Raw genomic sequence first — 24483 nt, 5'->3', positions numbered from 1 at the left:
AATCATATAACTCGGAAAATCAATAATTGTATGATGGAGGTAGTTTTAATCCATGTTAATTCAAGTTTAGAGGATGCACAGGTGAAACCTATGACCTGGTTAGTCCAGCTAGTTACAGCTGGTTTGTGGTCAGCTGATATTCAATTTGTCCTTAATATGGGCATTTTGTGGGGTTTTATTGTGATGATTTTTCTAAATCATAATGTTTGACTCTGATTTCTCACATCTGTCATATTGTAACACATGATTACTTATGAGAAATGATTACATTATTCATACAACTTTACAGATTAGACATCCCTTATGAAGAAGTCCATCTTGTTACTCACTAAACCAGTTGTGCAGATCAGCCATGAGGGCTCTGCTGTATCGACAAACTGTCTGTCTCTTCCTCTTCTGTCTCCATGAGCACAAAACACATGGTGGAACATTAACCAATGTGTCTTCAGCGGTGTGTCAGTGTGCACACACGGGTGACCCCACACTAATGTGTGTGTTTGCATGCAGTCACAAGCGAGTGCATGTATGTTTGTACATGTGTGTGTGTTATCCTGCCATATTTCAGCTGACTGCTATAAAAGTGAAGCACTCAGGGGGATGTGGGCAATAAAGGCTCAAATATTGCATCAACCACAATAGGCAGACAGGTTCACTCAGAAGATTCAGTAAGGTGGACGGAGCTTTTTGAAGAAAGAACCAAGCTTTAGAGGTGTAAGGAGAACTTGTATGCTGGTGTTGGAAAGCTGCAGTTTTCATTTTTTCATTTAATAGCCAAGACATCCTTGCTCGTCAGATTCAGAATCAACTGAAAGAATTCCATTAGTGGAATTTTGAGACAATTTAAGAGTTGTTACTTGTAGAGGAGGTTGAAGCATCAGTGTCAAAATGTGTTCAGGCGGCTTTGCCAAGTGTCTGGGGATCAGTCTGATGCCTCTGGCAATAGTGTGTGTGCTGTGTAACATCCTGCTCTTCTTCCCTGGTGGAAAATCTGTGGAGAAGGACCATATCACAGAGCAGGTCTGGTACTTTGGAGGCATTCTGGGATCTGGAGTGTTGGTGAGTACGTTAAAATTACAAAACTGACAGTAATAGCTGGTAAAATCCAGGATGGATTAGAATTTGCACGCTGTGTGAAATCAGCATGCTTTTGTCACGGCTGAAGACAACTTTTCTGAAGTCTTGAAGTGTTGAAGTTTGTAAAGTTTTTAAAATGTTATAATTTCAAATTTAGCACATGATACAGAGTTAATTTTGAAATCCCACTGTTATCTGTGTGTCTGTGTAGACTAATGAACACAGTGGATTATAATTAACAGAAAAAAAAAATGATACCACATCTTAAAATTTATTTCATCAAAGATTATCTGCCAATAATTTCCTTTTATTTCTGTCCTTAATCAATTCATTTTTAGTGTATAAAATGTCAGAAATTAACGCCAACATTTAGTTTGTAATAATTCAGATCCAAAGGTGATGGCTTTTGATTGCTTGTTTTGCCTGATCAGCAGTCAAGAACCTAAAGATAGTCAGATTGCTAAAATTAAGAAAAACAAAAGCAAATCGTAACCTTTGAGAACGGAATTGTAGAATGTTTTGCATTTTTGTACCTGAGAAAAATGTATTAATTAACAGATCCATTCAGCTCTAAAATGTAGGCATACACATGCAGTTGAACTTCAACTGAATGTCATTAGATCTTGTACCATACTGCTAGTTCACATGAGAAATATTAGAAAAACCACAGAATATTATAATTGGAATGCTGTTTAAAGAATATATCAACCAGTTTATAACCACTATGTGTGATTTTAGCACCTGTAGAGTTAATGAATGGCAAGTTTAGGAACTAGTTATATAATACTTAATATTTTAATGATTATGGCGGTCAGTTCAATTTCCTCCTGGACCTGCAAACAGCAGAGGAACAAATAATTCATTATCTTCTTGACTGTTTTATATCTGTGTGTGCGTGTGTGTGTTTGCGTATGTGTGTGTGTAATTGGGCTGTGTTTGGGTGACAGATGATCTTCCCTGCTCTGGTCTTCCTGGGTCTGAAGAACAATGACTGCTGTGGTTGCTGTGGCAACGAAAGCTGTGGGCGGAGATTTGCGGTGAGGAAATATTACACAGTTTAACTTCTCACCATAATTAAATTATAATTTATAGCTCTGGCTTGTCAAAGTTATGCGAGGAACCAAATTAGACTCACAGGATGAGAAGAATAAAATGGATCACAAATAATTTTGCAGAAACTGGTGTTTTGTTTTGTTTGGGGAAGAAAAATCTGTGGGCCAATGTGGGTCAATAAAACACTGAGGGTTAGGAAGTAAGCAGACATTATAAATTTAAACAAGTTAGCCTAACAGCTTCACAACAGCAATTATCATGGACAGTATCACAACACTGAACTGAAGCATCATTCAGCCATCATTCATTTGATCATTTTACAGGTCTGCTTGAAATGACAAAATGACAAAATGTCCTTGGTGGAAAAAGTCTAATAAACCGGCCTGTTGTTGTTTTCTATATATATCCTGTACAAAAGCCATCCATTTATACAACCATTCTTATATGCAGAAAGTCAGCCAGAGTATGACGCCTGCAGCAGGGAGAAGAACTTGCTGAAACAGATTTAATTTGAGTGACCAGCTGGCTATTTGTCTTCCTACTTGTTTCAAGTGGTATTGGATATTTCGAACCTATAGAACATAATGTGAATGACAATAACTTGTTATTTTAAGTCCTTGTCATTAATTGAAGTTCAATTCGAATAAAAAAACTAAAAGGAACATACATAATGAAAATCGGATCCAAAAGAATCAAATCTGGTTGGGAAATTGGATTATGAAATATTATTTGCAGCACAAAAACTTTAGCACAACATTTTGTATCGGTTCATGGTTAATTCAGCTTGTTTGCTCCAAATTTACATCTTTATATAACCTAAGTTTTATTCTGAGCTGTGCTCACCACAAGAGGACCTCTATTAGAAACATCTGCAGAAAGAAGACCATTTTCACTACAAACAACTTTTATATTCTAGGTGCCTTATTATTTTATTTTTGGTAGAAATAGGTACATAGAAACATTTGAACTCATGAATAGCCCAGCAAAAAAAAGTGAATGAATTAATTAATTAATTAAAGAGAGAGAATAGGGCATTAAGGCTTGCAGGGTGTTGCTCTATTTCATTTTAACCACTTCTACCAGTGGATCTACAGTATGTCACCTGTTAACTGTAAAGTCCCCTCATTTTGTAAAATAAACACAATGGTACTATCATCGCAAAAAAAATGCCAAAACACAGATTCACACACAAATTGATAAGGTTTAGAAGGTATTCCTCTGATGGGAGTTTCTCATGACTTTATCACACATAGCTGCTATTGTTGAGGTTCAGACACACATACTGATTGAAACTTCAGGAATGTGCAGGGGTGTGGAGTCCAGAAAGATTTAACACACAAACACACACGCACGCACACACACACACACACACACACCTCAGTAGCTCCGTTCGTGACCCTCAGCCTGCTCTATGCACAATGAGATAACAACTTCAATGTAGTGACAGAAGTTAAACACAAGATTGCTAAAATATTGATTGCCGTTAACTTCTTCTTCCCCTCTCTAGATGCTGAGTTCCATACTGTTTGCAGCTGTGGGTGTTGTCGGGGCTGGTTACTCAGTTATAGTTTCTGCTGTGGCCATAAACCACGGACCTGAGTGTGTGATTGACATTAAAGGCGCAGACAAGCAATGGGGCACTCCCTTCTCTAATGGGTGAGACATACAACTCAAATTAAGTATTAAAATAGTTAAATCTTATTCTAAATCACCTGCATAGTCACCAAAGATGTGCATGTGTCTTCTCTTATTGAAAAATGTAACCTATTTTTTTTTCAGGTGATTGGAATAAAATCAGATTTTCTCAAATTGAGATTTTCTTTTTCATAATTACGACTAGTTTTTTTTAAAGAATAGTTTGACAATTGTGAAATTATCTTATTTGCTTTTTTTCCTATAGTTACTGGTATTGATCCTCTCATCTCACTCATGGCAAAAAAGTAAACAAGCATGTATCGTAAAATGTCAAACTATTCCTTTAGCAGATCGGTTGTTGGTTCAAAAGAAATACAGAAGGAAAATAGCACTTTACCATCCAAAGATTTTAAGGGTCACTTCCAGTTTTGGTCTGGTGTCAGACTGCTGTTCATTCAGTCTTTTATAGTTGTTTGCCATTTCACCAATAAAGTGTTGCATGTGATGTCTTACAACACAGTAGAACGACAACAGCTCATAAAGCTCATAAAAAGCTGCAAATAGACAACAAGTCAAGATTATTTTTCAAACTACTATTTTCAAAATAAAGAACAAACTTTCACACTAAATGTTTTGGTGTTTTTGATAAACCAAACTTGATTCACAGGAGCTCCCTTTAAGAATCAAGCCTATTTTTATTGGTGCCACCTCTGCTGCAGTTTCCTCTTGTAATGTAAAATATCATTAACACCAGACTGTGGCTGAAAACCGTTGAGCTCACTCACTAAATAATCTTAAAGCGTCTACAGATAAAACACTTGCTGTCTCTTCTCCACCCTCTCTCTCCAGTAACTACCTGTCCAACAACAGTATATGGGAGACTTGCATAGAGCCGGCTGGCGTGGTGTCCTGGCATCTCTCTCTGTTCTCTGTGCTGCTGGTCATGGGTTTAATCCAGATGGCACTATGTGCTGTGCAGGTGGTGAACGGCCTGCTGGGATGTCTGTGTGGTGACTGCTGTGGAGGGGTCAGTATCTAATCTGAGATAAGATGGGTTCAGTTGAGTTAATTTGTGAGAAGAATTGGATACATTTGAAGGGAAATCTTCAAGCAATTATTTTTATTATTATGATCATTATGATTATTAGTATTATTGTTGTTGCTGTTGTTGTTGTTGTTGTTACTTATTATCTATTTATTTTTCTGTCTGTAAAACTGTATCAATAGTGTATTCAGTCATTTTAAAGCACTAAAATCTCAGATATAACAGAAACACGGAAGACATAATAGATAGTTTTCTGTTTGTAACACACATTTTTAGCTTGCTTCTGCAATTTAATTATAGCTTTACTTGGTTAATTAAAGTAAAAGAAGAAGAGGAAACTAAAACAATAGACTTGATTATGTGTGAGGATCTGACAGGAAGTATAAAAAAAGCATCCTTACCTGGTACAACACGTACCTTGATACTTAGAAATGTATTTGTATACTGTATATTGCCTTTTAATTCCAGATTTGATACTTGCTTGGTAAATGGAAGTTTGCTGACTGGGATCAAATTATTTTTTTAATAGGTTACATCTTGATTATTGGTGTTAAGTAAGAGAGAGTAATGAAAATGTTGATCATGTTTGTCTTTCAGAGCGATGGAGCCGTCTGAGAACTTCCTACAGCTGTGAGGGTCAGCAGGCGGCTTCTTCTTGTTTTTATTCTGTTTCTAGAGGATGACAGTAGTTTCTTGCTTCATGCCATAGCTCTAAGTTGTTGCATAAGAGTTCAGCGATTACATTGTGTGTACTCACAACACTGGTAACATGACAGAGCTCTAGTTTAAAGGGTTTCCTATTTACTCTCTAGCAAACATGAATGACAGTATCTTCTCATTATTAAATCTGAATGTGCATTGTTGGCTCTAACACATTTTCAACTCTAATGTATTTAATGATTTTCCTCCTGCTGCATATATTTGAATATTTTTTTGCCCAGCTAAATCAGTAAATAAATATCCTATTGTTGTATGTAAAATCAGATGGGAGCACAAGACAGGATGAAACCAAGCTATTGTTTTAAAGGTTGTTTTTTTCTTATCCAGTCAAACTTACATAAAGGCAGCAACCTGTTGGAAAACAACCTTTTAGAAAAATAGATGCTGCATGACTGCCCCCTGCTGGGCATTATGGTATTGTAAGCACGAGTCCAATAGTGGTTAAAAGGTCATAGAAATAGAAGTATCTACAGCATCAATAAAATCTTACATTTTACTACACACTCCAGGTCTATATCTTTCTGTAAGTCTTTGATTAACTGATCTAATTTAAGTATTATTCATGATATATATTTATAAATAAATATGAATTGATTGGAATGTAAAGAACCACAGACTGGGCCTCACCGTGAGCCAATTTGACAGCCTTTACATCATTTGACATAACACAGTGAAATTTGAAACTTTCTTACCTACAGTTATCCAGACCTGGCCTTAGATGATGACAGCCGACATGTCACTGTATGATGATGTTCAAAAATTCACTGTATTGGGGCAGCCTATCAATAGTGCTGCAGCACTTCCAGCAACACACCACCTGCCAGCAAACACACGTAATTATTATGGTCCTTAATCGCTCATTCAAAGCGAAACGTGACCTTATTATGAATTAAACCTATATGACACTAGTTTGTAATATTCTGAATTCAGAAGTGAAACTATGGGGAAATTTACAGTAGCCTCATTTCTTTGTGGTGTGATGAGATGAGGGAGAATGCTTGCACACTACATTCAGTTAGTTAATCAGAGGCTGATTACATACAACGGTTTATTTGAGCTGTGCGAAAATAAAATGGGATAACAGTCCAAAGATACATGTTTGCTTCTTATGTGCGTCAGTATCACAGTGGCAGCAGGCTAAACAAGAAAACCCAGATGTCTTTCTCCCCAGCCACGTCTTCCCTGCCTGTTTCTAGATATTTGAGTCCAAAAACTGCAGACCTCCTACATGAGAAAGATGGTATTTTTAAAGACCGGACAGGCCTACGACTCCTTTTCAAACTCTGATTTAATGTTGGTTATTGGTATAATAAAATAAAAAAGTTACCAAGCTCTACCACGGGAATATAGATCAAAAGGAGAGAGAGAGAATTTGCACTGTTGAGTGACCTTCAGAAGAAAAAGGGACTCTGGTCAAATGAACATCAGTGTGCTGGTATCTAAACTATTTTACTTAAAAATGACAAAGGATACATAATCCCTCCAGCATAATCTGGTTTTCCACCTTTGGCCTCCTTGCAGCTGGAAGAACTGCCTTGACTAAACATATTGGAAGGAGCAGTGGTTCTCCTATGAGCTCCCTCCATATGTGTGAGCTCCTCACACTGGCCCTGAGGGTGAGCACAGACACGCTGTGGAGAGCTGTCATTTTTACTGCTTGAAGCTTGTGGTCACTGCAGTGAGCTAAATTACGGCTGGAATGTAGGTTAACTGGTTAATGGAGGGCCTTGTTTTAGGCTCAAAGGCATGGTGGAAAAACAGTGAAGCTCCACTCTGTTCTGTGTTTGGTTACAGCCACTTAATATACATTCACACTGACTTTTCCTGAAAAAGAGTGCTGTTTAATTGTTCTTCTTTATGCCTTAAAAAGACTTATATGTAGAGACAATTTCAGAAGATACTGTAATTCATGTTCCGCTTCATTTATTTGTCTTCTAGTGGCATTGCAGATCAATATTTTACACAAAAGTTCATAAAATATGAATTTATGATTTTTTTCAGATCGATAGCAAACAATATAATGTCATTACAATTAGCTCCACTAAAAACTGCTAAAATGCTGCTTACATGCTAATGCACCTTTAACATTACCTTAATATTGTAACAGAATTATATAACAACTGATCAAATTATTTATATGTCAAATGTTAATATTCAAATTAAGCAGTAACTATGATGTCAATGTAGTGAAGTAAATATTTCCTTCCGAAAAATAGTGGAGTGGAATTATAATGTATAAAATGGTCTGACTCAACAGAGTTTGTAAAGCAGAAATGGCTTAAAGAAATTCTTGGAGCAGGTAAGTTCTTTTCTTATCTTGAACAGCTTTAAAAATGATGTGTAAAATAATTAAATACCAAATTAAAGTTGTTTTTTAACCCTCTTGCATCATCTACATAAATGATGTGTGCTTGCAATACTACACCGTCCACTATCCAAACAGAGCTGTGTTATTTGTATGTTTGTGTAAAAATACCACGCCCCCAGAATGACAAAACTGCGGCTGTGCTCCTGTTAAAACATGACAAAGAGGGAAAAAATGTGTCTTACTCCACCCTCGCTGAGGGGGAGGAGAGATAAAAACCTACAGTTTTAACTGGAGGGAAACAAACAGGAGAGAATGGTTTTCTTGCACTGAAAGTTGAAGTTAAAATCAAATGAAAACTTTACTTTCAGGCGGACTGACCTTCTTCAGATGTGTGCCTGGGATGTTTTAAGCTTCACTTGGATAGCCAATGTCGTCCATGTGCCTCTCAGTGTCTTTCTCAGTGAAGGATCTCACCTGTCCATTTTGCCACGACATCTTTAAACACCCTGTAATATTGTCATGTAGCCACAGCTTGTGCAAAGCCTGTCTGCAGGAATGGTGGAGAAAGAAACCACAGGAATGTCCAGTTTGTCGGAGCAAGGATTCAAGCTGCAGACCATCTCTTAACCTGGCATTAAAGAACCTGTGTGAGTCCATCGTACCGGAGACAGTTCAGACACTTTCAGCAGAGTGGGAGAATCTTTGCAGCCTGCACGCAGAGAAATTCAAGCTTTTCTGTTTGGACCATCAGCAGCCGGTGTGCCTCGTCTGTCGTGATTCAAAGATGCACACAAACCACAGATTCAGACACATTGATGAGGCTGCGCAGGATCACCAAGAGGAGCTCCAGAAATTCCTGAAGATCATGAAAATGGAAATTGAAGCTAAAGCAAGAGGAGTCCAGGATTACTGCACTGATGGAAGTGGAGGAGCAGAAGAGTTGGATAACTGAGGAGAAGACTGTCGGTCTGGGCAAAGCTATAGAAGCCCTTTCAATCACGATCAGAGTCATAGAGGAGGAGCTGAGAGCTGAAAACGTCTCAATCTTGAACTGGTCCAGCACCCAATGCCAGATGATCCATAGCTGGTCTCAGGAGCTCCGATAGATGTGACCTGGGCACCCTGACCCTCACTGTCTGGGACAAGACAATTTTTCTAGACTCCCTCTGAACTTTAATACTGCCCTTATTTTGGTATTATGTTTATTTTGCAATAAATTCTAAGCAACTGTGAACACTGAGCTCCCTCTGGACTTCTTTTTGGAAACAAGGCTGCGAGTCTGACAAACTGCACCCTAACTCTCTATGTGGTAAAAACAATAGGACATGAAATAGGAGTTAAAGGAAAAGCCCAAGTTTTGGAGTTTTTGCCACTACACCCCTAAGGTAAAACACTTGAAATTTAGCTCAGGTGAGTCCCATTTCTCTTGATCATCATTTAAATGTTTCCAAGACCTTGATTGTACCTTGTGTGAATTAAATTAATTGGAAATGATTTGGAGAGACACACACCTGTCTATATAGGATATCAAATAGCAAGCATGTAGGTGGCAGCAGAATGCTTTGTGGGGAACAAAGAACAGAGATATCTTTGATGAAAACCTGGTCCAGAATGCTCAGGACCTCAGGCCTGGACGAAGGTCCACCTTCCAACAGGACAATGACCCTAACCACAAAGCCAAGGCAATGAGGGTATGTATGGGACAATTATGTGAGAGCAACTAGCAAAATGTGAAAAAGGTGAAGGTATTTGAATACTTTATGAATGTACTGTAACAGTAACTTAAATTTCTGTTTTGTTTTACATACTACAGTTAAATGATATGAGCTATACTTTTAGGCTCACAATATGAATAATAGAGTCAGTATTTTTCCAGCAGTTGTATTTATGTTGGGGAATAAACACTATATTTTATGGGTACATACTTTCCTTAGCACTTTAACGACAAAGAACGTTATAATGTGCTATTTATTTGCGGTGACTTGGGGGTTGTTATGGATGTTTCTCGTATTATACCTTGTATTTCAAAAATTCTGTCTTGAGCCCATTTTTCATGTAATCAAACCACAAGCTCAGAATTGAATAAATGATTGTTTTATAATCTATAATTTATGTTAGCCTATCATTTCTATCCAATATAATACTTATTCTCATATGATTTGCTTGAATTTAACCTGAGTGAATTAGCCTTCCGACGTATTGTTGATTTGTGCTTCCTATGTAGGTAAAAAAAACAAAAAACTATTTGGACTGGTCGACTGGGCAATTTAATTGATTAACTAGTGTGCCCAGTTCGCCACAATTTCTTCTTCAGTCCATGGAAACAAGTCACTGTTTTCTAGTGGAACGATTGATTCAGGACGCCTCTTGGCGAACACGGAAGAAATAAGCCGCGGACCAACGTGTTTCGCCCTTTCCGTCCTATGGTTTCTCCACTAGCTTGCTTGTTGACCCCGGGACATTACTGCTAAATAACGTTTGAAGTATGATGTTTTCCACCTGAGATAGAGGTAATACAGGAGTCCGTGTTTCAGGGCTGTACATTTAAATTGTAAGCCAGGTGCTAAGCCCTAACGTTATGTAATGATAACAGTGTTGTTGTGTCAGTCATCTTTGCAGTTAAAGTCATTAAAGTGCACCACCTCTTCAGTGGCTTAGAGTCCTGTTTATTCTTGGTGCATCTTCATATGTTAGAGCTGACAGGAAAAAAAACACTGCATTTTATAACTATAACATTTTGACATACAGGTTTTAGCAGTTTCTGACAATTTGTAGACAATGATTGATCAAAAGTATTCAGTCAGTCGATATTTAAAAAATAACCATTAGTTGCAGCCCTAATCTATTTTAAATTGTATTGTTTTTTATTCATAATTTCATTGGCTCTTATTTTCTTTTAACTTTTGAGTGAAATCCTCAATGTGTTTTTTTTAATACATGTTTCTTCAGATGATGATCTCTGGTGTATTCAGAAAAAGCACCCTCTCAGCCCAGAAGGTAACCAACTATTTGTGATCTTTTGCTTATATTTCTAATAATTTATCATTTTAAAACTGAAATGTATATCAAATTCTAATATGAATGTCTTGTCTGTAGGTATGGCATTGGGCATGTCCTCCACAAAGATGCTGGGCATCAGCCCTGAGACCAAGGCAGCTGCTTTCAGAAAGGGACGACGAACGAGTAAGACCTCCTGCTGTCCTAAGTTTCATGAGGACTGAGGTCTTCCAGAGGAACCAGATTAGTGCGGCTCCATTTTTAGTGAGGGATCAACATTTCCACTCCTCTGCTGTGAGGCTGAAAAAGCGACCTCAGCTTGAAGCTCCCAGAGAGTTGGATCTGTTGCGCTATGACATGAAGGACTTGTGGAAAAGTCCCAAACCAGCGCTGTACCTTGGGTTTGCAGGACTGATTCCCTTCATCACCCCGACTCTGATCATGGCTGTGACTGAGAGCTACTTTCCAGAGTTGGCCTATGCTCAGTTAGCTTACGGCGCCTCAATCCTTTCCTTCCTGGGTGGAGCTCGCTGGGGATTTGCTCTTCCTGAGAGCAGCCCGGCCAAACCTGACTGGATAAATCTGGCCAACAGTGTGGTTCCCTCCCTGTTAGCCTGGGTGTCCATGCTGATGAGCGACAGCATTGTTCCTGCAGCCACCATGGTTATTATGGGACTAGGAATCTCGCTGCATTATGATCTGTCTCTGCTGCCCACTTACCCCAGCTGGTTCAAAGCCCTTCGCGCCATCCTGACAACCGTGGCATTTTTTTCCCTCATTGGTACACTTCTAATTAATGGAATATATCCAGAAAAGAGGCTATTTTCTGATTAAATAATATTTATAAAAAAATAAAGCCACAATTGTTTTGTTTTTTTGGTCTGTCTGGTCATGATCTGTGTGGGGTTTTGAAGTTGTTTATCTTAGAGATCATAGCCAAAACTGGCTTCTGTAAAAGCAGAACAGAATAAGAAACAGGAAGCAGTATAATCCCCTTCTTAGAAGGCTACACAGCATGTTGCTTCATCATGGCCTCATTTTGTAGCCTCGGTATAGAAGTTTTGTATGTCAGTGGTCCATCTTTCAAATTATTCTGGTGAAATACTTTTTGGTCAGTGATTTAATGCAACCACCAGGAGTTGCCAGAATCAGAATAATGAATGCCACACTTCAGAAGAACTAAAAAAATTGACCAAAAATGGGTGAGTTCTTGCTCGATGAATATCAAATAAATACACTTGTCATTCAATTACTTTTGACTTCAGCTGATTGTTTTCCATTCATAACCCAGAGGTCTTCCATTTGTGATGTGAGAAAGTACAAAACAAATTTTAGAAGCTGTCACAAACAAATGCCCAATATTTTTGCTTTACTTTGGTTATTATTCAGAAATCAATATCATTATCAAAAAGTATGTTTTGAGTTATTAAGCAGGAACTGAGCGGGTGAAGATCAATTTTCTTTCAGTCCTTCCTTTAGTTCAGTGCTACAAATTAGCAGAGCCACTTTGTCCTTTAACATGGTCAGTGTCAGACAGCTAAAGTCAGGAGTATTGACATCGCTTAGAAAAAGGGTATTACATAAGATCTAAAGTGGAGTAATCTGTGCTTAAATCCTCAGGGGTCAAATGCAGAACACACAAGGCTCGAGTGAATGCTTATACTCAGTTTAGAATGATTCTCGGTTTACAGTACAAGTTTTCTAATTTAACAGGTTTTGAGATCACAACTGATTCATTACTTGCCTCGATATGTTGTGCCAAACATTTATGACCAACATCCAAAGTATTCAATCAAATTCAAACATTACATTTCAATCACAGTAAGCTGAAAACAAAGAGGCACTTGAAACGTCTCACTTCTGTGTTCAAATGTTTTTATTACTGTAAACACCAGCATCTAATGAACCAAATGTTGGATAGAAAGGCAAATAGAGGGTGAAGTACACAGCACATAAGGCACATTACTCCCATTCACCAGACTTGAACAAATCCATTCCATAAAAGGACATACCTGTCTCAAACATACCAGAATGTCAATCACCAATGTGTAAATACAGTATTGCACTTCAAAAGTTTCCTCAGATTTGTTGGTTAAACAGTTCCACACCCGCACAATATTACACATTATGAGGAACCGTATATAAAGCTAAACGAGTGTTTGTATATGAATGGGAGATGTCTATTTTAGATATTAAGATAACAAAACAAGTGTTACACTGTGTGGAACTTAGAGGAACATGTGACCTAACAGGACCCATACTTAAAATGACTGATACAAAAACATTACCATTTTGACCCGAATCAACAATTAAACAATACAAAACAAAATGTCTTGAAATCTAAATTAGCCTCTCCAAGTGTTTTTTGGTTATCTGATTCCTAATTTCCACCTCTTTGGATGATTAAACTGAAAGTCGGTCGATCCAAACTGGGCCCCAAGACTGACAGTGCACTTAAATCTGTGGGTGCTTCACCTTTTACACATTAAAAGCCCTTTGTGAATGCTGAATAATTTTCAAAACAATGTCTTTTTTTTTTTATAATGGCTCAACAGTCCTGCAAAGACTCCATCTGCACTACACTGAGTCTTTGGTGGATTACAGGTAAACAAGGTCTTTACATGACAGTTTCCCTAACATGTTAGACGTGACGTGTTTTTGACATAAAAAAAGAAATCCTGCTCATCATTCTCACGGACGCAGACAGTCAAAGATGACTCCGCTGCCTACTTCTGAATCCCCAAGCTATCCTTCATGTTCTCATACACCACGTAGCTGATGCTGACAGCCGGTATGACCTTCATGAAATTGGGCAAGATGCCACGGTAAAGTCCAAAGAAGCCCTCCTTTTTCAGGATCTTCTTTACCATCAGATTCATGGGCAGCTGCTCTGAGCCCTCAAGAGAAGCTGTGGAAAAAAAGAGAGTGTCAGATAATGATGTTAGTGCTTTAATTTTATGTACAAGTATTTATTAGACCTTGAATAACCACCCAGGTAATGCCAAAGGTTTTTTTCCCCATTTATCTTTATTTCCATTTAATAATCCCAGTCAATCATTTCTCTCAAAGTTTATGAGCAATCTTTGAACCCATTATGAAACACTCCCCACTCTGCCACAAAAAACATGAGAAGAAAATCTCTATGAACCTTTGGCTTCAACCTGGAATAACTATAATAATATGTTTGGATAAAAAGCGTCTGCTAAATGACTGTAATGTAATGTAATGTAATGTTTGGCTACTTGGGGGCAGCAGAAACAAGCTGTAAGATTACAATTGATTATCATTATCATTGAGCTAATATGACCTAATTAAGTGACATGGCTAACTTGTTAACAGTTGGCTATGAACATGCCCAGCAGACACTGAGCAACATTAGCATTTATATGGAGCTGTGTCCACCTGATGAATGTAAGTCCAATTGTAACTCTTCTTCTAGCCCTGCTTTTAGTCTCCACTAACTCCTGAAGGAAATATCAGGCTCTTTAGCTGCCAAATGCTCCACAATGTTCATTAAATTCTTGCTAATTTTGTTTTGAGGGTTGTTTGGTGCTGGGCAGGTAGTGCACAGTGTGTTTTTGCATCTGTTTTTGCCGAAAAAAGTGGCTTGCAGCAGTGGAAAACAACACTATGAAAGCAGTGACCCAAAACAGTAACGTTGCAGGAAAACCAACACAATAACGTAATGTTTCATGCAATGTTAACTCAATCTTTAGCTACAGCAGTGCAGTGCCTTTCAGTGGTTATTTCTCAAATGATTTATTACACTAAGTGTAAATCATTTTCGATAAGATCATGGGAGAAATGCGCTTAATTTAAATGGACCAAATTGTGAACGGATTTTCGCTTCTCTGTACCTTGTGCCTGCATCCTGGTGCGGATCAGAGCCAGGGGGTAGCTGGCCAGCTGGCCACACGTGCTGGAGAGAGTACCACAGCCGAGCAGCACCAGAATGCCAGGGTTGGCTGAGTCTTTAGCATAGCGTGCCAACCAGAAGTTCTTCAAGCTCTGGTGAGGGTAAGGAAGTGTTTGGGTGTGTGAGAAAAGAGTATTAGTTGTATCATATTTCACAGAATCAAAAAATGACATCTGCAGTAAAAGATACGAGGTGGAAACCCTTCATGGCTTTCAATGACAGATAAATGATACAGATGGAAGTGGAGCTTTGTTTCTACATTTTCCATGTACCTCGTACACTGCCAGATCTATGCCAGCGTAGGGGATGATGCCCAGGAGATTGGGAACGTAGCCCTTGTAAAATGCCTTCAATCCCTCCTTCTTCAGGATTTGCTTGGCACAGTCAAACATTCCTGAGTACTGTCCGGTCTTCCTCAGGGTCAGACGGGTTTTCATCACCTGCAGGGGCAAAGATATTACTCAAAGCTGTTCTTAACCTTAAAGGCACTTCTACTGACACTTTGTAGCAGTCAGCAGCTTAATATTAAGAAAGAAGCTTTCTGTCTGATTGAACTTAACAATGTGTGAACATTTTTTTTGTCATTACTGATTGATATGTTGAGATTTAACCCCTAACAATAATGTAGGAAATCTGCATTATCTTCCATAAAGTCGGTCACATTATTTTACTTTGCTCTCTTTTTTCAGGTTACACTGAAAGAGACAGAATTTGGATAAAAAAATAAAAATACATATTGTCTAACTTGATGCCACTCTTAATACTCAGATATTAAACAAACCAGTAAAACAGATGCTCACCTCCATGGGGTAGATGGCAGTTTGTGCTGTGGCTCCAGCCAGCGATCCAGCCATGAACCTCTCGTGGGTCTTGACCTTGCCTGGTTCACTGGACAGCAGCTTCTTATACTAATGCAATACAGTGATAAGGGAGCATTCCATGACAACTCATTGATTTTTGAGGACTGTTGGTGTCAGTAGTTATGATCTTGGGGTGTCAACATACATTTAACATGCCAATATTATAAAAAGTGTATACTGTAATCATTTACCTGCTCATAGGCCATAAATTTAATGGCCGTCTCAGGGGCAATCTTCAGTACGTTAATACCGTTTCCTCTCCACAGAGACATCAAGCCTCCTTCTTTTACCATCTGCTTAAAACCCCCAACCAGGCTGATTTTGTTGCTCTTGGAGGAATGCACCTGTGCATAAAAAAAATCTGCATTGTAAATCATTGCTTTAAAAAGGAAGTGCATTTGTATATTTTTTAAAGGCAGCATTTAAGAGACATACAATACAATTACAACCCAAATTATTTTCACTTTTTCCACATTATATATTATAACTGCTTCTCCACATTCTATTGTAATTCTGTAGTATGTAAGTATGATCATATGTGAGATTATCCTATTTTGATGCCACATGATACATCATATTACTATACACCAGTGAATACTATGCACCCTGATTTAATTAAACCATGTTTTTGTTTGGTCTGAAAGTTATGTTGCCTTTAAGGAGTAGAGAAGTGTTTTACACACACCTGCATGAACACCTTCATCCTGTCCAGCGGGGCAGTTCCTGTGCGGGACACGGCGCCGGCCATGGCCCCCGCTGACAGCTGCTTCCACCACATACCGGTCGTCTTCTCCTGCTCTGTGAACTCATCTGGGATGGAGAGGCTGTCCCCAATGTCCAGCACCTAAACACAACACAATATATATATATATATATAAATCACAGTCTGAGACATATTATAAATAAATTGGGTGAATTTTGTCTAGTTTCTAAACATCAACAAGGAGCTGAAATTCCACAAATCTTCTCAGGGCCCTGCAGAAACAGATATATGCTGACATACTGCAGAGCCAAAACCTGAGTGGGCTGCCAATACAGACCTGTGTGAATTTCACTAGAACTTTGTATTGTTTCAAATATAAACAACGCCCTCAAGTTAATTGACTGGCAGGACTGGACAAACAGCATGTCCTTATCCAAAGTATTGCATAACTACAACATTAAATCAAACGTTCTTTCTCCCTTACTACTGCAATCTAATTTATACAAGCAGTTGAGTTAGATGAAAGAAACTTTGTAAAAAATCATCTTGTGATATGAAGTCTTACATTGATGATTCATTTAGAGTAACATATTGTTTTGTGCCCAGACTGCTACAGACTACTGGTACTACAGAATCTTACTGACAAAATATTAAGGAACACCTTAAAATATAGTTGGATTAATGCAGCTGCTCCTGAATACCTCGGTCCCACAGTCTTAAAAAACGTGACATTATATGTTGTTGTATTGGAATGCATCAGAATAGCTCCCTTTAAAAATGCAAAAAAGATATACAAGCTAAAGGACCAAGGAAGGATAGAAGATAATATAAGTAAAGAACCCCCTTAAATTTTGTTAATACTGAATTGTGTCAAAGATATGTAGTGAATGGCACATTTTACAGTTGAGAAACAAAAGTATAAGTGCTCTCTAGTGGACAACAAAATAATGGCAAGACTATTTCTTAATTAACATAAACGTATCATTTCAGCAATTTCCAGCATACTGAATATTTCAGAGAAGTAAAAGTTGGCTGACAAAATGTTTTCATTGCTGACCAGACAACAACCTGGACTGTGAGGCTAAAAACCCAAACCCACCATGTCCACCTCCACATCATAGATCCCCCCATCATCTTCAAAGTGGATGAAAAAACATTTCCCCTGTTGCTGCTGCTGCTGCTGCTGCTGCTGAGGGGGCAGCAGAGCCATGGGCATCTCCAGCCTTCGATTAGGCCGCCGATCCAGTGCAATACAGTACGAGTGTTGTACGAGCTCCCTCCTAAACTCTTTTTCTCAGACGGATCAGGATCCTTAACATAAATGGCCAGTCAGATGTCGAGGGTCTGCAGATCCAATCCAGGCCGAGTGGAGAAACACTGAATCCAGAGTGGCCAGTAACCATCGACGTGAATACTGGAGATGGTGGGAAGCTTTCACTGCCATAGAAGTTAGCAACCACTTCTCTCCTGTCTCGCCCTGTCCTATAGCCTCACGTCCTCCCTCAGCGACCTGTTCACATCCCACTGACAAACTAATCCCCATGAAATTAGCTTATGTCCGTCTCAGTTTAGCAGCCACAGGTTTATTTGACCTCTGAGGTTGTACCAGTGAACGGAGGCAGGGAAACGTCAGAGATTAGCCATTGGCTGGAGTTGGCTGTGTCTCTAGCATGCAACCATAGTCAAATATATGTTTCTATAAAGCCAACCGTTGTGAAATTTTATTTAAAACACTTGGATTTGAGTATTATTTATTGCAAACAGTTGAGGGTTGATATATTTTGTTTTAATGTCGATGTTCATGAACAATTTTGACAAGAATTCTACCAGAAGGACCTCATTTAGTGTGATAAATAAATGATCTTGAGAAATATTGTTTTTATGCCTCTTCTAGACAAGCAAAGGTAATCATGAAAAGGTTAAGTCAAGCTTCTTTCTCCACTTCATGTTGACATTGACGTACTGATCTGTTGCCAAAGTCCTCATCCAGATCCAACATCAGCTGACAAACTTAAATCAACTTTCCCTTTTAGCACAATGGTTCTTAAAGTGATGTTTGGGACGGTTAAAAAAGGACACGGAGAAGGTTAATTGTTTGGCCTCTACATCTCTTCCATTTTTATTAAAATGGAATCTCTAACTAGTGCTTCATTTTTCTATGTGAAAGCTTTCTCGACCTGCTCAGACTGCTTACTGTCTCTTTCTCGGGAAACAAAACAGATACCTTCAGAGTATTCAGCAGCTCCATTCATTCAAACCAAAAGAGACATTAACAATACGCTTAAAACAGTTTAAAGCTTTAGAGTTTGGTCCACAACACGACAATAGATCTTATCTTACTTATATACTCAGTTGAGCTTATTTTCTTTTGTCTCCATCTTTTGTTGTAAGTAGCATTTATGTTGTTCTGTGTTTTATGAGGGCATCACTAACTTAACTAAAATAAATCTGTAATTATGGTCTCTGTTCACACTCACACACACACACACACACACACACACACACACACACACACACACACACACACACACACACACACACACACACACACACACACACAGAGTCCTGCCCTCCCCTTACCGTGGAGTGCTTCCAGTAGAAGATAATCTCCTCCAGGTTGTGGGCTGGGTTGAACAGGAAATGCTCCCTCCATTCATTCCAGTCTAAAGTCATGGTGCCGTCCACATCAATACTGTACAAGGAAAGACAGAGGATAAATAATAATGAGGGTTGACCAATAAACAATAAAATGTTAGAAGTTAATGTTTAACTGACCTAAATTTACAGATTTTGCATTTTTTCTAAATTTGTTTAGCCTATTTCATTAGGTAAAGGGTAGAAGAGAGCTGACAGGAACGGATTAAAAGAGATGTGGGATGATATTAAACAAAGGCCTTCAACAGGGTTCTTTTGATTACATTACATTACATTACATTACAGTCATTTAGCAGACGCTTTTATCCAAAGCGACTTACAATCAGTAGTATATTACATATCAAGATGATCATATCATGATTACATGGTCACCGACTTAAACTGCAAGGCACCAAGACAAATTTTGCTTCTTTCAGTGAACACTGGATACTGAACAAAATAAGAGTGGACATCTAACCAGAAGTTGAAGCAACAGATCAATCTGCTTTCCAGAATCTTTAACGGGTCATAATTGATCGGGACAACAAAGAACACAAGAAATTAAATATCAGGTACTAATACATATTTTGATAATTCATATTTGAGAATATTGGATTAAAGTCACAATTTATCATGACGTCACATGATTAAGCTCTCTACCAAAGAAAATGCCCCAATGTATTAGGAACAATGCTGATACTCTATTCCAAATCCCATTCACTTTATAGACCGATTAAGCTCCTCCTTAGTTCTGTTCAGTCAGAAAGAGAGAGAGAGATAGAGAGAGAGAGAGCGAGACAGAGAGAGATTTGACTAATGGAAACAGATAGCAGTGAGGTAGCATGCAAACAAGAAGTAGATCACAAGTTATATCATTCAAACCGCCGCCAAAAGTGAAACACATTTACGCAATTTCAGAATAAGTTACCAAAAAAAAGATGGAGTTACTGATTTTGTCCTGAGCTTATTTTTGTATACTTTGAAAAAAAATTCATGAAAAAAAGGAAACCATGTCTCTCCTATGTCTCTCAGTGGTCTCTGATACATTCAGTCTCTGTCCTTGTCTGCTCTAAACGTTCATCTTCCATTAATTTCCTTCCTTCTTGTCAGTTTGGCTGGCTGACACACTTAGTTCTCTTTCTAGGTCTCATTATTATGCATTCTCCTGTACATATGCTGCTTCCAACTTTGTTTATGCAAATACAGAACACGCTGTAAAGCTCACTGCATAAACCTGGTCTGACTAAAAGAGCAAAGAACAACATGAAGTGTTGAACAGGATCCAGTTCAGTGTAATGTGTTAATGTCAAACATGTTAATTCATTAGTGGTAAAAAAGTATTTTCTCTAACATTTTCACGCTTTGCTTATTGAAAAAGTCACCACATAACATTAATGTCTGTTATGTTGTTTTCTTGCATCCAAGTATGAAGACTGATGAAACATATAAGACACATAGCTGTGACTTACTACTGTTGCCTGTTAGACACAAAATGTTGCAGTGTACCATTTTTTGTTGAAGTGGAATGATGAAAGATTTATTATTAAATTCCTATTATTATTTTAGCATCCGCTAGCTCAATCAGCATTTGTGATCCCAGAGCAGAAGCAGGGAACCAAAGATGTGTACTATATCGACAGTAACTACAGTCTGGAGCTGCTCCACATTAATACAGCTGCTCCTATAAAATACCATCCTATATCTTATAATGTAAACTTTTATATACACAGCAGTTTATGTGTTTGCAAAAGGAGATTCACAACAATTCAGCTAACCATTATAAAATTAGATGAATGTATAACATGATAAAGGTCAGTCTTACCACTAACTTTCCTCTTACAGTTCTTATTATTTTATCTTTCCCACTAATGTATTTAGGGGCACAACACTGAGCAACTTTGTGTCTATTTATATAACCTTCAGTTCCTTTAATCAATTTATACTCCATTTCAATGACCGTTTATCATTTTCCACAGACACGTTATTCAAGTACAAAAGGCGGGGAAGTGAATATTAGAAGTAAAAATACTATTTTTTCTTCAGAAACTTTTTTTAAGGCCTGAAACCCATTTGTCACAGAAAATTACAATAAACACTTTTTGCTCTCATTTGGCAGATACTATTAATTCAAATGATTCTCAACCAAAGTCACCAAGCTAACAGACACAATTATGTTTTTTTAATCAAAACTTTGAGAAAACTCTCTCCTATTAAATATGTACTGCACACTTAAAACATGGTTGCTGCATTTTTAGCTGTAAACTAAATGATATGACTGCACTGTGATGAAACACAACAATGCTGGTGTTTATTGACATTCTTATCTGCACTGTGTGGGTTGAATATGGCTCAACACATCATCTACTGTTTTAAATCAGCCCTGAACTTTCAATGCTGACACAGAGTGGACCGGAAGGGACTAATCTATGTCATTAAATTTAAATTAATTGTTTAATTGTACTCCACCTACTTCATTTTTTTTTTTTTTTTTTTTTTTTTTAAATGATGCCTTGGGCTCAGCCTTGGGAGCAATGATCTCATTCCTACATGTTGGGATTCGTTCTCCAACACAGTCATGCATCCTGCCAGCTCTTTATCACGTGGCTCCATCAGCACCAAGTCATGTTAGAGACTGATGTGGTTATCAGTCCCTCACACTGGTCCCCACCTATAACATATTTCTTTCACTTTTAGTTAGTTTTAGGTTCATGAGGGTCTCGCTTGGATCCACTAGTAGGAGGAACAGGATATTTTCATGAGCCTTTTCCCAGGATAAGACTTTTAACTCTCAGCTAATTCTTGCAGAGTGAACTTCCTAAATTGATAGCAGCTACATTATAAGCAGAAATACCTGTGAAGGATCTTCTGCGCCTCCTCTTTGCTGATGTCCAGTCCCAGATCGGCAAGTGACTGCTTTATCTCCATAAAGTCTACTCGACCTGTTGAAAATTAAAAAACACAGTATAATTACCAGTACTTAGTTAGACTCTTTTCAACATTTAAAAACTTTAAATATTGCTCGGTAAGATAAATACAGCATACCATCATTGTTTTTGTCCAAGCTCTTGAAGGTGAGTCGTAACTTTTTCTCATGTTCCTTTAGATACTTTGTGAACTCGTTGAAGTCGAGCCCTTCATCGTTGTCTTGGTCTCCAGAGGAAATTATTTTCTAAAGAAAACACAGAATATTAGGAATCCAGTTTCCTTATGTCACAGAGTATGATTGTCTGTTGGCTTTCTGACGCTCTCACTGAGTGGTGGGGAGGTTTTGGTTTTCATACAGAAGCTGCTTGATTCTGCCAGTCTGAGGCAGAATAACACAGCTAAATCCTCCTTTGAGTTTATATTTCCTGCTTTGACTTTATTCAGCTACATCTGAATTTGACCAGGTTGAATTCATTTGCAAACTTCTATGTAAATAAACACTCTTCTTGTTTGTACAGGGATCGTCTCAGATTGAAGACAGAATATCATTCAGTTGTCTTGCTACACTGTAGGATCTGTTCCCAAGAGGATAAACGGAAACTTGGACCCGAGTGTTACTATCTAAGCCACGTGGGTGCATCCACATGGAAATTAATTACTACAAAGAAAAAAAAGAGATGAATTATAGACATAACTGACCGAAAAAGCCGGTTAGAAAAGAAGCCACCGCTCATGTGTATTACCTCTATCCTTAACACATAATTACAAAGATATGGAAAGCGCCTGTTTCACAACACTTGGAATAACTGACCCCTCCTAGCCGATACAGCTATCACACTCACTGATGAGCGTGAGGAATGTAAGAGTATTTGATTAGCAAAGGTGGGACCGTCCTCTTCAAGTCGCAGCCCGCAATAAAAGCTCACCTGCACCTACAGTTTGAACTGAGACAGTTTCATTCTGGGGCACCTTTTTTTCTTCATCTGCTCTTTACCAGTTTTAGGCTGTTGTTACTTTTGTAGAAAAGCAGGTTTGATTTCTTACTATCAGAGGAAAACATGTGAGAAAGTCCTGAGGAAATGGGACTCAAATTGAGGTTCTGAAACTCTCTCATTAAGGGTTTAACATGTGTATTTGAATTTGAACCAGATTACAAGAATTTAATAGATTTATTGAACATAATCCCTGATACTGTGTACACTAGAATATTAATCAAATAATCTAAAGCATTTTTTTTTTTTTAAAAATTAACCACAATTAAAATATGTTTTAGCTGCAGACCTAAAGTAGAACACAATAAAAGTACAATATACCTTAAAAACTGTACTCGGGGACAGTAAATGTACATAGATACTTCCTCTGAGGCCTGCACTTTATTGTTAGGGTTACTTGAGGTAAACTGCCCAGTTTCCCACAGGAATGCAGTATTACATCAAGTAGACAATTTGCGCCAACTGTGTCTCAATATGCGGCCTTCATTTGAATGTTTGCTGTATCCTGTACCCAGGGGCGCCGCTAGGGATTTTGGGCCCCATGAAAAGAATCTTTACAGGGCCCCCAACACAGCGGCAAAATTTTTTGATGCTATTTTACATACAATTACATTTTACGTAAATAGAGGGGGGAAGGGGGGCCCTATTTTTGATGCTTCCAAAACAAATAAAGGAATTGTTACCAGGACATGGAAAATAAAACATGTGTGATTATATGTTAGTTAATAACTTAGTGTCATTATTTTTTCTGTATTATAATTTCATCATCATTAGGGGCCTCTCTGGGCCCCCCTCCATCATGGGCCCCTAGAATCCGTCTCCTTTACCCCCCCTTTTCGGCGCCCCTGCCTGTACCTGAGCTGCTCCTTTCGCAGTCTTGATGCCCATAGCAGCCAGGCCTGCCTTCAGCTCGGACACATCCACTTTTCCATCCTTGTTGGTGTCCAGCTTGGCGAACAGATCATCGTACGTTTTCGGCGCATCTTCGGCGCACTGGCAGTCCGTAAAAAACAGCTTCCTTACGACTTGATACATTGTTGAACTGAGAACGAAAACAAGCTGCAGGCAGATACTAAATCGGGCAATTAAACTGCTGCGGAAAACTCTCTCTCTCTCACACACACACACACACACACACACACACACACACACACACACACACACAGACTCGATGCCTGTGGCTGGCACTTCTGGTTTGAAGCAGCAGGATCTTCCCGTGTGACTTCAGAGGGATTTCCGCAGTGCAGCTTGGAGACGAAGACGCAACAGAGCCCTCATAAATGAATGTGGTAAAAACAATAATCCGGTATATTAGAAAGGCTGTTTGTGGATGAGGTAGGTTGACAGCGTTGAGCAGAAGGGTGGGACACTTTGGGTTAGTTTGCCTGAGGACCTCCTCTTTTTTACTGCGCACACACACACACACACACACACACACACACACACACACACACACACACACACACACACACACACACACACACACACAGCACAGAGAGAGACACACCCTTCACAGGAACAACACGGGTAAAGCTACTATTTCAAAGTGTATTTCCATGTGAAAGCCTACACTCACATTTATATTACAATGGTTTTCTTCATTAATTTGCAGGCTTTTACT

At 38.5% G+C, this 24483-nt stretch overlaps 3 protein-coding genes across 4 annotated transcripts; 2 read left to right on the top strand and 1 right to left on the bottom strand.

Annotated features, from left to right (window-relative positions):
- The first annotated feature begins 584 nt into the window (after positions 1 to 584).
- Positions 585 to 5981, top strand: tm4sf4 (transmembrane 4 L six family member 4). 2 transcript variants are annotated; one of them, XM_054602881.1, is made up of 5 exons: positions 591 to 1056; positions 2022 to 2111; positions 3635 to 3783; positions 4612 to 4789; positions 5405 to 5981. In XM_054602881.1, exons 1-5 carry the CDS (start codon positions 886 to 888, stop codon positions 5420 to 5422), a joined length of 606 nt encoding a protein of 201 aa, XP_054458856.1. In that variant the 5' UTR covers positions 591 to 885; the 3' UTR covers positions 5423 to 5981. The 2 variants fall into 2 exon arrangements, with proteins under 2 accessions (XP_054458858.1, XP_054458856.1); XM_054602883.1 differs by lacking the exon at positions 4612 to 4789 and having other exon boundaries at positions 585 to 1056; positions 3635 to 3781; positions 5404 to 5981.
- A 4208-nt stretch (positions 5982 to 10189) lies between these two features.
- LOC129094976 (transmembrane protein 69-like) lies at positions 10190 to 12062 on the top strand. Its single transcript, XM_054603307.1, has 3 exons — positions 10190 to 10345; positions 10785 to 10832; positions 10932 to 12062. The coding sequence occupies exons 2-3, from the start codon at positions 10785 to 10787 to the stop codon at positions 11664 to 11666; spliced, it is 783 nt and encodes a 260-aa protein (XP_054459282.1). The 5' UTR covers positions 10190 to 10345; the 3' UTR covers positions 11667 to 12062.
- A 634-nt stretch (positions 12063 to 12696) lies between these two features.
- On the bottom strand, positions 12697 to 24258 carry slc25a24 (solute carrier family 25 member 24). Its single transcript, XM_054602284.1, has 10 exons — positions 23718 to 24258; positions 21988 to 22114; positions 21797 to 21884; positions 18892 to 19003; positions 16294 to 16452; positions 15800 to 15952; positions 15549 to 15656; positions 15021 to 15188; positions 14690 to 14840; positions 12697 to 13740 (listed from the first exon to the last, which is right to left on the bottom strand). The coding sequence occupies exons 1-10, from the start codon at positions 23895 to 23897 to the stop codon at positions 13559 to 13561; spliced, it is 1428 nt and encodes a 475-aa protein (XP_054458259.1). The 5' UTR covers positions 23898 to 24258; the 3' UTR covers positions 12697 to 13558.
- Positions 24259 to 24483: the final 225 nt, after the last annotated feature.

Source organism: Anoplopoma fimbria, chromosome 8 (genome assembly GCF_027596085.1).
Source record: "Anoplopoma fimbria isolate UVic2021 breed Golden Eagle Sablefish chromosome 8, Afim_UVic_2022, whole genome shotgun sequence".
Lineage (NCBI taxonomy): Eukaryota > Metazoa > Chordata > Actinopteri > Perciformes > Anoplopomatidae > Anoplopoma > Anoplopoma fimbria.
This window is presented reverse-complemented; position numbering and strand designations above follow the sequence as displayed.

Coding starts and splice junctions, on each gene's coding strand:
- slc25a24 (XM_054602284.1), bottom strand. CDS start 23,897: ATGTATCAAGTCGTAAGGAAGCTGTTTTTTACGGACTGCCAGTGCGCC. Junction 22,115..23,717: donor CTGCGAAAGGAGCAGCTCAG/GTACAGGCAGGG, acceptor TGTTTTCTTTAG/AAAATAATTTCCTCTGGAGA. Junction 21,885..21,987: donor CTTGGACAAAAACAATGATG/GTATGCTGTATT, acceptor AATTTTCAACAG/GTCGAGTAGACTTTATGGAG.
- tm4sf4 (XM_054602881.1), top strand. CDS start 886: ATGTGTTCAGGCGGCTTTGCCAAGTGTCTGGGGATCAGTCTGATGCCT. Junction 1,057..2,021: donor TTCTGGGATCTGGAGTGTTG/GTGAGTACGTTA, acceptor TTTGGGTGACAG/ATGATCTTCCCTGCTCTGGT. Junction 3,784..4,611: donor GGCACTCCCTTCTCTAATGG/GTGAGACATACA, acceptor CTCTCTCTCCAG/TAACTACCTGTCCAACAACA.
- LOC129094976 (XM_054603307.1), top strand. CDS start 10,785: ATGATGATCTCTGGTGTATTCAGAAAAAGCACCCTCTCAGCCCAGAAG. Junction 10,833..10,931: donor GCACCCTCTCAGCCCAGAAG/GTAACCAACTAT, acceptor TCTTGTCTGTAG/GTATGGCATTGGGCATGTCC.